Genomic DNA, 11,614 nt, shown 5'->3' on the forward strand with positions numbered 1-11,614 from the left:
GGGTCATCTGTTGGTAGCTGCTATCTCCGCCTTCAGAATGGTGAAAGTAACCAGGGAGGGAGGGTTGCTATTGGGTGGAGGGCAACTGGAAGTGGGCCATGGCACCTGTCCATTTTCAAAGGGAGACTGCACCTCAGAGATCTCTTTTTGGGCCTGTTCCTGTGATGTGAGTGCCTGGTTTATCTCCTTATCTTGCTTGAAGACCTCCCAGTTCCTAGTCTTTGTTAGTCTCTAAATTGTATCACATACACCCTCTCCATAATAAGGGAGATGCTCCATAATAAGGGTCCATAATAACGTCCATAATAAGGGTCTTTTCTCTCTGGGGCTCTTGTATGGTGCTTTTGGAATGCTGCATACCTGCCCCATTGAGAAATGTTTATTTTGTTGTTGTTGTTGTTGTTGTTGGGCAGTCACTGTGTTGGGTTAGGGACTGTTGAGGAGAGGGAGGAGTTAGAATCTGGGTACCTGCCCAGCTGGAGTTTCAAACTGGGAGTTGCCCTCACTAAAGATGTTGATAAAGGTGAACCAAGATGAAGGCATCTGCTTTTTTGAGTGATGGGGTATTGGGTTGGGTGGGAGGAGCCAGGTGATGGTGTTTGATGATGAGACTGGATTTGTGGCATGTAGTGTGTGGATATGGCTCTCTTCAGAGCATGTGCGAATTTCCCTGGTTCAGGCAGACTACAGCCCATGGGGGACTCTCTGTTGCTGCAGAGTCACAAGATGGAGGTGACTGGGTGAGCCCCACCTTGGTTGGTGCAGGTACTTACAGGAGTGGCAGTTGGAGATCCTGTGTGTGGATAGCTGTCAGGTACCCTGCGTGGGAGCTGTATCTATGATTTCTTCTTGGATGGGTGGCCAAAAGTTTTGCATGGGTGCTGCTGATGATAGTTCTTCTTGAGCACCCAGTGGTGGTCTTGCTCGGGCCCCTAATAGTCCTGTGTGGGAAAGTAGTTGGGAAACCTACTCTGAAGCTGAGGCCTGGAGCCCTGCATGGACATGGTGGCCATGGTTTCTGTGCAGAAGCAGGATTATATGGCTTGCTTGGAAGCCGTATTCTCACTTCTTGAGTCCCAGATCACGGAGCTATACAGAATGCTGCCTCCATCTGGCCCACTATCTTGGATCACCTCTCAAGGTTATTCTTGAGATATGATTTGTATTTGCTGTCATTTTGATTTATTTCTGTTTATTTTTATTTATTTATTTTTTTATTTCTGGTTTTTTATTTGTCTTACTTTCTTCTTTGATGCATGTTCCTTTAGAGTAAATCTTCCCTTTGCTGGTTTTCACTTTATATATTTTTTAACTTCATCCTCATGGAATATTTTGTTGAGATTGTTCTATAGTGTAGGCTTTCTAGTTATGAATTCTTTTAATATTTTAGTTTATTATGTAAGGTTTTAATTTCATCTTCAAATCTGAAACTTAATTTTGCTGGATATAAAATTCTTGGTCAGTATCCATTTTCTTTCATAGCTTGATATGTATTATTCCATGACCTCCTAACTTTGAGGGTTTGGGTTGAGAGATCCAAATCAGTTTCCTCCCCATATGTAATTTATTATTTTTTCTCACAGCCTTTAAGATTTTATGTTTATTCTCTGTGTTAGTCATTCTCATTATAATGTTTCTTGGTGTAGACCTGCTGTAATTTTGTACATTTGGGGTCCTGTAAGCCTCTTGTGTTTGACTTTCCATTCCAATCTTTAGGTTTGGAAAATTTTCTGCTATTTTATCATTGTAAAGATTGTGAATTCATTTGGTTTGTTTCTGTGCTTCTTAACCTGTTCCAATAACTCTTAAATTTGGTCTTTTCATGTTAACTCATAATTCTTGGATGTTCTGTTCTTGGTTTCTTACCATCTTCTCTGCATGATCAAATATACTTTCAAGATTACATAGTTTGTCTTTGTTGTCTGAGGTTCTGTCTTCCAAGTGGTCTAGTCTATTGATGATACTTTCTATTGAATTTATAAGTAAGTTTACTGATTCCAACATTTCAAGGATTTCTGTTTGGCTTTTTTTCACAATCTATAACTCTTTATTTAAATGATCTTTTATTTTCTGTATTTTGTCTTTGATTTCACTTTTTATACTCTTCTTTACTTCACATATAAATTTAATTATGAACAATCTGAACTACTTCTTGGAATTTCTTGTACTGTGTTATCAGTGGCTTCTCTTTTTGAATCATCTTGGTTTGTTTGGGACACTTTATTCTCTTGTTTTTTTTTTCATGTTATTAGTGTGTTTTTCCATCTAGCAGTATGGATCTAAGACACCCCAATTTCTACTCTGCAGACCTATACCTTCCCTAAAGGTTTCCAGCACCTCACCTTTAATGGTGAGACCAATATCAATAGCACCCAGTGTAAACAATATATAGCCTTAACCCTAGTAGCTCCCACTAAGGTGTCTTCTGCTTTCTCACATTAAACCAAAATGATGAGTTCAATAACTATCTATAATATAAACAGAAAATTTGTTAAAATGGTGTACAACTTCAAATGGTGGATGAGAGAACAGAGGTAGTGTAATATGCAATATTTGTGATGGAGAAAGAGAGAAGCTAGAAGTAAAAATTCACAGGAAGGGTGGAGAGGAGCCAACACAGATTAACTGCTGGTTGGAGAAAGGTTGGAACATGAATATGAACAACAAAAAAATTAAAGCCATAATAATACAACAAAAATGCAAACACTATTCATATATTATTGCCCTCCACACACTGATGCATAAAAAAACACCCTGTTCCAAATATGGTAGAGATATTAGTGAATCAAGAAATAAAATAACTTAAATCTTGCTGGAAAGTCAAACTATATCTTCCAGTGTTCCAAAGTTTCTCAGGCCTGTCTCTGATGTCTCTTAGTATCAACAAACCCAGATTAGCCCTTGAAAACCCCATCAATATGCCACACGTCTGGCTTCAGATACCTCAGGATGAGCCACGTGTAGTTCCAAGATTTCAATGCTGCTCTTACTTGCAGAGAGACCAACAAAGGTACCTCATCCAAAGGAGCAACCCTGAGATGCAACAGCAAGACAAGGGTCACCAGCACTCTTGGCAGGAGAGGCATTTTCAAACCCGAAGATACCCCCACACTGTATATGCAGGACCCAGCAGGAGTCCCAGACAGAAGCTGTTCTGGTGGTAAATCTACTGGCACCTGAGCACGAAGTCCTGGATGGTGTCCAAAAATGGGTGCAGCCATGTGCAGCCAAACCTGGAGTCTGCCGGGCAGCAGTCCTCTAGGTGGTGGTAGCAGTGATAATGGTGTTGGCAGCAGGCAACGGGTCAGTAGCAGCTGCGGTAACAGCTGTGGAGGCAGCATCACCAGGTGATCTCTGGGGATCAGTAGCAGTGTGGCTTCAGTTGTGTCCAGGGCAGCCATGTCTTCTGTGGCAGAAGCAGATGTTTGCAGTTGCAAGAACAGCAGCACCCAGAAGACCTCCAGGTGACCTCAGGATGGCAGTAGAGGAATCAGAGGCTGCAGCGATGGTGGTAGCCATGCAGGTAGCAGCTGATTGATGAGACCCCCATTTGTCAGCAGCAGCAACCACGTGTAGTGTTGGAAGTAGCTTCTGAGGTAGCCAAGGCTGTGCCTAGAGAAGAGACCTTAGGGGATGGCAGCGGTGTCTGCCCATGGTTTTATAACATCTTCTCTCCTTGGTCAACTATTTTCAAGACAATATATTTTGTATTCATTGCCTGAGGTTCTGTCTTCCAAGTGGTCTAGTCTATTGGTGATGCTTTCCATTTATTTTTTAAAAATTTGGTTTATTTTTTCTTCATTTCAAGGATTTCTATTGTTGTTTTTCTGAATCTCTATTTTTTTGCTGAAGGGATGTTTTGCTACCTATAGTTTTTCTCTTACATCATCCTTTACTTCAAAGATCAGTGTACATTCTAAATGCCTCCTCTGACATTTCTTCCACTCTGATGTTGATGGATTATTTTTATTGAATTATCTTGGTTTGCTTAAGGCAAATTTATTCTTGCTTTTTCAGGTTGTTTATGTGTCTACCCATCTAAGAGTATGGATCTGAGGAAGTAGAGTTTCTACCTTATAGACTTACAGTGTCCCTGAAGGTTTTCAGTTATTTACTGTTTAGTGGGAGAGAAATGATAACAATAATCAATGAAAATAATCTACAGCATTAAAAAAATTCTTATTATGACATCTATAATATTGATTATCACAATAAGCAGAAGTGATATGATCAGTTATTGTCTATAAAAAAAACAGAAATTTTTCAAATGGTTTTTCATGTTCAAACAAATGGTTGTCAGGGAGAGAACAAAAGTGATATAGGATGTCATAATTATGAGTGAAGAGTAGAGAAGACAGACGTAAAATATTAAAGGAGGAGTGAAATAGAACAATAGAGATGGGCTGTTAGAGAAAGAAAGGAGAGAATCTAGGGAATGAAATAGTAGAAAAAGATACACATAAAGCCAAAAAATTAATAGAAAAATTCAAAACAAAAGTAATATATACTAATCAAACATCCTAGTGTATCAAAACCAATCTATCTAAAATAACAGGCTTCAAAAATGCTTGAAATGAGAAGATTAAAAAGAGGAAACTGTATAAATGTCCATGTACCCTTAAGGTCACAATTAAACAGTGAAAAATCATTTAAAAAATAAAGAAAAAATATTGATAAAAGTTAAGAATTCTTTCTGTTTGAGTTCAAAATATTCTCAGCTTCTCTTCTTAGCATTTTTAGGTGGAGTCTTCTGGAGTGTGATGCTCCACCTCTGGGTTACTGGAGTGAGAGAGGTATTCCAATAGGTAAAATTTCAGGAGGTAGGGTTTAGGCTTGGGTGGGCTCTAGGGTCCTTGCTAATCAGTCTGGAGATTTTAAATCAGTGTACCTCCAGCACCCAAGTCCTGCTGGTTTAGGCTGGAAGAATTTACACCAGGAATCTCTTCACTCATGAGTTGTGAAAGCCAATTCTTAGTCCCCTACATCATCTGTACACTCCACATTTTCTGATCTCAGGTTCAGTCTCCAAAAATCTGTCTTGCACTGCCCTTCCAAGTTCCCAGCCAGTCATGTCTCTCCCAGCCAGTCCTGCAAGCAGTTGGATTGGAGGAAGATGGATAGAGCGAGGTGGGTTTTCAAGTCCAGTTGTCCCCTGTATAAGCCTCTCTCCACATTTTGTTTTATCCTGGTCGCTTAAGCATGCTCTATGCCATGCACACACAATGTTTAGTAGGCCTGTGTTTCAGGCCAATCTTAGATTTGCCAGGGTATGGCTTCCCCTTTTGCTGGCTCCTGTACCACAGCTGCAAAATGGTCCTTCCTTGTCTTTCACAAGGTGCCTGGAAAGATGGTGTCTTCTTTCCTTACACATGGATATTGTGCAGCACATCCTTCAGGTCTGTTGAAAATGACCTTGGTCTCTACATGTTCTATACCCAGACATGCCTCAGGCCTTCAAAAAATCCTGTTTCCTTTAATTTCCTTACCCCTCCTTATGCTCATGGAGGAGCATAAGGAGGGGTATGGAAATTAAATTCTGGCCTGAGCTTCTGGCCTAGCTGTGACAGCTGCTGTGCCACTAGGGATTTTTTTTATTATTATATCTGACTGCTTGTGTCCCTGTTCTGCTTTGAAAGTCCAGTTTAAATTTTCAATAAAGTTGTCCCCCCTTTTTTGTTCACCTAACTTGCAGAGAAACTCTCTGTCTGCTTTCTTAGTTTCATGCCACAGAACAGACAGAAATGAGACAACCTTTATTCTGCTATCTTGGATGCCAAGAAGCAATTGTTTAAATAATACCAAATTTCATAAACTTCTCACTTGTGATCCTCTCTCTCTCTCTGTACTGGTGATTGAACCCAGGGACACTTAACCACCAGAATACATTCTAGGCTCATTTTTTTTTTTACCTGTTAAAGACAGGGACTCACTAAATTGCTTAGGACCTCACTAAGTTGCTAGGCTTGCTTTGAACTCAACAGCCTCATGAGCCACTGGGATTATTGTCATGTGGCACCACACCCAGGACATATCTATTTTTCAGTGATGGTAATTTCTTGATATATATTCTTTATGCTCAGTTGGATTTTGAGGATTATAATGATGGACATATATAGGGTAAAATCAGGTAGCAGTTTAGTGATTTTGGTGCCATCAATTCTAGGAATGTCAGTGCTTGGTGCTGGAAGACTGCAGGGCTGCTACCCTGAAATCCCCTTTGTTCTGGAACAGAATCCCCTCTGGCAGTGGTTGCTGTAGCTACTCATCAAGCAAGAGTGATGGGGTGGCTAAGATTGTTTACTTAGTTTAAATTACTTAAGGCAAAAGAAGCAGTGTCTAACCTAGTTTGTGTTCTTTAACCATTGGTATGTCTTCTATGCCCAGGTACTGCTTTAGTCACTCAGAGAATGGTATACTGTCCAAAATCTCACTCACTGAAGATTACACTGAAGAAACATGACTGTTGGTTCTGGGATAATCTCCTTTCCAAGAATTGCTATTAATATTACAAAATAATGCAAAGTACTATCTGCTTCTTTTGGAAGAAAATATGTAGAAATATGAAAGATAAAACTTTATTTCAACCTTGAATTCCATGAACATAAACATTGCTGAGTGTACAATCTGGAAGGACTAAGGTGACTTTTCAACTGTGAATGCTGGGGCTGCACATTTTACAGAACAATCAGAATGGCTGTTGCAAAACCCTTTTGATTTAAACAACAAACATTTATAGAAAAGCCATTGTATCCTGTTGGCCAAACCAACAATGCTTATCCTCTCCATATAAATGGCACTAAAGTCTTTCCACAACATTTGTATATCAAATCTTGCTTACCATTATGTTGGAACTCTAATGCCAAAAACCACAGGGAGGACGAACCAGAGCTTCCCTCTTGGCTTCGTCCTGCTAGGGATCTCTGAGTTGCCCCAGCTGGAAAGGACTATCTTCTGGGTTGTGATCCTCTTGATCACCATGACCATCCCTGGTAACTTCAGTATCATCCTACTGTCTTTCATGGACCCAAGTCTCAACACCACCATGTACTTCTTTCTTAACAATCTTTTCTTCTTGGATCTGTGCTTCATCTCAGCCTCTGTTCCCAAGATATTGTCCCACCTGTGGGGGCCAGACAAGTGCATCACCTACATAGGATATGTCATCCAGTGGTGTGTGTTCCTCTGCATTGGAGCCATGGAAGGCATGCTGCTGGAGGAGATGACCTTTGACCACTATGTTGCTATCTGCCAGACCCTGTACTATATTGTCCTCATGAACCATCCACTCTGTTGGAAGCTTGTTTATTAGCCTGGCTGTCTGGTCTGATAGCATCTCTGCTCCAATCTTCCACAATCTTCCAGTTGCCTTCCACAATCTCTCATCACCCCCTGGATGGCTTTCTGTGTGAGGTGTCTGTCCTCATACACCTGGCCTATGAAGACACCACCACCAATGAGTGGCAGATGACCATCATGATTGTCATTCCCCCAGATCTCCTTCCCCAGAAAGCAGTGCTGAGTGAGAATATGGTGACTGTGGGGCTGATCCTGGCTTTCTATGGCTGCATAGCTCAGGCTGTTAGGAACATGAAGTCAGAGGAAGAAAGGAAGAAAGCCATTTCCACCTGCTCCTTCCACTGTCTCATGGTCTTTATGTTTCTTGGGACAGTGGCCATACTGTTGTACACTGACCCAGAGAGCATCTTTTCTTCACAGAATGGCAAGTTTTTCACCTTCTTCTACACTGTGGTCACAGCCCTTTTGAACCCTCTTATCTATACCCTAATGAATCAAGAGGTACAGGACACTTGGCTGAGGCTGCTGGTAAAGTGTGTGAACCCATGGAAAAGCAGATAATTGAAGATTGAATTAAAAAGGAAGTTTAATCATGATATGCACATGTCTGCTAAAGGGAGTCTCTCAAATAAATGTCTCTGCAAAAGAGGTAACTTTCACTCACACCCTATCATTTATATCTTTTTTTTTTAATATTTATTTTTAGTTCTCGGCGGACACAACATCTTTGTTGGTATGTGGTGCTGAGGATCGAACCCGGGCCGCACGCATGCCAGGCGAGCGCGCTACCGCTTGAGCCACATCTCCAGCCCCATATCATTTATATCTTATGGTTTACCTCTACTCCCTATCATTTATATCTTATGGTTTACCTCTACACCCTATCATTTATATCTATGGTTTATCTCTATAATTTCATACATCATCCTTTTAATCTCATATGCAAAGCAATAACAGTGTTTGGCACATGATAATATTCAAAGTTATCATGAGTAGTACCAATAGGATTGAGTTTGAGGAATATGTGTTATTGCTAACAAAAAAATCACTACCATGAGCTGAATAATCTGGAGTTAGAATCCCACCATGACTTATTTATAAGCTGAGTGATGGAAATAGTCTGTGGGGCTTCCTTGGTGCTTAGTACATATGAAGTCTTTCCTTCCTAATTTAATGTAAGAAATTCAGGTGGTGCAGAAAGAAGTGATTCTGCTTATATTTTTATGCAACATTTTAAATTAATTAATATATACCAATTAAAAAGGAAGAAGTATATCCATATAATATGGCAAGAATATGCTCTAAAATCCTAAGTATCTGTACTGTGCTTCATCTATAGTGGCCTAGCAAAGACTCTGAGCAGTGTAACTGGAAGCCACTGTCACTTTAGACACATCTGGTTCTGCTGGAGTCTAGGGCTCAAGTGACCTAGGTTTACATGCTAGCTTGGACTTGCTATAGAGCCTTCTCTTGTTCTCCTCAATACTGAGAGCCAGAGGCTTCATGGCCACCTGATAAATGGGCTGAAGTAGCAAACTTATGTAAATAATATGATGTCTTCAAAACTCAGAGTAGACCTCTGCCCAGCTTGACTCTTTTTGGTTGTAGAGGAGATCAGATGGAACGAATTTTTCTTCATGTTAGAGGGAAAATCTCATGACCCAGACCACTATATACCAGCTGTTTCCCTGACATGTAAGGACTGTGAGCTTTTATTGGGCTTTACCCAGTTTCTGACACACAAATTATTGCCAGCCAGCCAAGAGCAGTTCCTGCTTCTTGCCTGGTTTGTCTAACCAGTATCACATAACTGACCCATTGAAAGTCCTGAAAAGGATGCAGGTGATCAAAGTCTGTGTTAAAAATCATGATGTAAGGCTGAAATTTTGATATGTACCTGAGTTAGCACACTGAAGGTATGTTTTTAGTCTTACCAGGTGAAAGAAGTCTGCTTTTTCCCAGTATAATTTAGTACTTTTTTCCCAGTACTAAATCATACTGGGAAAAAACAACTGCAGGGTCAAGAGCTGCACACCAGTCACCAGGCAAAGTGCTATTCATCCATGCCACTGATTATATCTTGCACCCAGTTTAGCTTCTGGGAATATACAGGCATTCCCCCAGATTTCTTCCCCAGAAAGCAGTGCTGAGTGAGAATGTGATGAGTATGAACACCGTGTCCTTTACTCCCTTGGTGGTGGCACTGACCACGACCACTGCAGATGACAGGGAGTGTGGCATTGCTCCTTTTTCACTAGAGTGCATGCAGAAGCATTTATAGTGGTGCATTTTGGATTTCCTAACACATAGCCTTTGTCCACAGGCCAAGTATCCAGGAAGGAGTTCCACCAGTTGCTGGCATGTGAAGCCAGTGCTTCATTCCAGATCTGTGAGTGCAATAAACTAAACATTAATCGATCACGTAATTTTCATAGTCTCTTATTTCACTTGGGTCTCCTGAATTGGCATGAGTTCAGAGCCCATACCAGAGAGCCTGAAAAAGTCTGCTTATTTTATTTTCCATAGTGCAAAGTCACCCTGGTAGAAGATCGTAGGTCTTTCTCAAATGGCAGGGCAAAAGTTAATAGTTCATGTACATCTTTGGCTGTGCAGCAATGGCCTTTCCCACAGAACCCAGCCTACAATTCACTGGGGGTTAAGGTTTGCATCCTGGCTCAGGTGAGGAATGTTCTGGGAAGCTGTGACTCAGTTTTCATAGTTCCATTGAGACTTGTTCACTCAGTTAGGGCCCATGATTGTGAGTTGGTACTGATGGGCAGATACTAACACAAGGACAGCAGGAGCCAACCCAAGACAGGTCAGTGTTTCTGAGGTCAGGGTGTGTTGTGTGCTGAGTGTGAGTGAAGGTGGGCTTGTGGTGACAATCTCCTACCTGCCAATGAGGCTGCCATCCAGGTGCATGTAGGCATGAGCATGGATGGTGCTTCTCCTGCTGTGGCTGTGAGCTTGGCTACATTTTACTGAAGTGTCATTGAAAATCAAACAGGCGATCCTCCCAGGGAGACTTCTGCATCCACTGTTTGAGATGGCATGCATTCTTTTTTGTTTGCTTGTAATTAGCACCAAAGAGAAGAGATACAAACCAAGTGAATGGGTGTTAGTCAGTAAGGAGCTCAGATGTATGGTTTTAAATCTTCTTGACAATGACACATGCTCCACACCAGTAAGAGACTACACTGTCAGAACACGCTGCTAAGCCATGTGAACTTTGGATCCATCTGAAAAGGGTGTTCTCCAACTGATGTTAGTTGGAGTGTCAGCAGGATCCTAAAACTGTGCCCTGTAGATTCTGACTTCAGATTTAAATCTAATCAGTCATTCTGACAATGACTGAAGGCTGCCCAAACAGGAGAACTCAATGGAGACCCACTGCAGAGCCAGCGTTCATTGTTATGCAGAGGGAGGCCTTCCCAGGGTCCTGAGACACCAGGCGGGTCCCTGTCCAGCTGGGTGAAGTTGCCGATCACAGTTCCTTGGCTGAGTGATCTGTTGTGTTCCAAGCTCTTTGCTTTTGGATGCATTACAGTGTTTTTACCAATTGGAGCTCTTCTTTCCTGTCACTCTTGTCATCTTGTTCTTAATGTTCCTACTTTCTCCATGAAAAAGACAGATGCAGTTTGATTTGACTCAGGATTTGCCTAAAACTGCAAAGCAAATGTTGTATTTGTCTTATTTCTCTTTGAGTGCCACCAAGATCCACTTGTTAATAAGATTTATTTATTTTCCTAACTGACTCTATTCAAACATAAAACAGTGTTTAAGATGAAAATACCCCAAGTGGAAGTGACCACAATTCCATGAGGCCCAGTAAGTAAAAGCCAGAATGGAGGGTGACTGCTGAAATAACATGTGGGCCTTTTGTAGACTTTAGCCACTTCTCCAGATTTTCTAAAAAAAATGGAGCTTAGGGAAGGACTGTGGATGTCAGTGGAACCTCACAGTAAACTCATTAGTTGAAAATTTTTGCTTATATTTAGTTTGGCTTGCTGATCTTTCTATTTGAAGTCTTTCCACCTACTAAAACATCAGCTCTGAGAAGTGAGGCCCAAACTGTGCTGTGAGACAATTCCAAGGAGGTATTTTCCAAAAATAAATTACTTGCATTTCCACAGGGACTGGTATTTGGTCCCAGCCGCTGAGCAAATGTTGCTTCCTGCTCCTAGGCCAGGCAGGGGTAGTTCCCAGGGATTGCTTCTTACATTCACATCAAGCCTTAAAACATCCAGGTCTGATACTGGACTTGCATTTTCCACTTTCATCATAAGAGATGTGACTAAGGTAGGAGAAAAGTTCAGTC

At 41.2% G+C, this 11,614-nt stretch overlaps 1 protein-coding gene across 1 annotated transcript; it reads left to right on the forward strand.

Moving 5' to 3' along the window:
- The first annotated feature begins 6,976 nt into the window (after positions 1 to 6,976).
- Positions 6,977 to 9,577, forward strand: LOC144367220 (olfactory receptor 2W1-like). Its single transcript, XM_078022803.1, has 3 exons — positions 6,977 to 7,267; positions 7,363 to 7,797; positions 9,434 to 9,577. Exons 1-3 carry the CDS (start codon positions 6,977 to 6,979, stop codon positions 9,575 to 9,577), a joined length of 870 nt encoding a protein of 289 aa, XP_077878929.1.
- Positions 9,578 to 11,614: the final 2,037 nt, after the last annotated feature.

This window comes from Ictidomys tridecemlineatus, chromosome 1, assembly GCF_052094955.1.
Source record: "Ictidomys tridecemlineatus isolate mIctTri1 chromosome 1, mIctTri1.hap1, whole genome shotgun sequence".
In the NCBI taxonomy this organism is placed as follows: domain Eukaryota; kingdom Metazoa; phylum Chordata; class Mammalia; order Rodentia; family Sciuridae; genus Ictidomys; species Ictidomys tridecemlineatus.

Coding starts and splice junctions, on each gene's coding strand:
- LOC144367220 (XM_078022803.1), top strand. CDS start 6,977: ATGACCATCCCTGGTAACTTCAGTATCATCCTACTGTCTTTCATGGAC. Junction 7,268..7,362: donor GCCAGACCCTGTACTATATT/GTCCTCATGAAC, acceptor ACAATCTTCCAG/TTGCCTTCCACAATCTCTCA. Junction 7,798..9,433: donor ATACCCTAATGAATCAAGAG/GTACAGGACACT, acceptor TTTCTTCCCCAG/AAAGCAGTGCTGAGTGAGAA.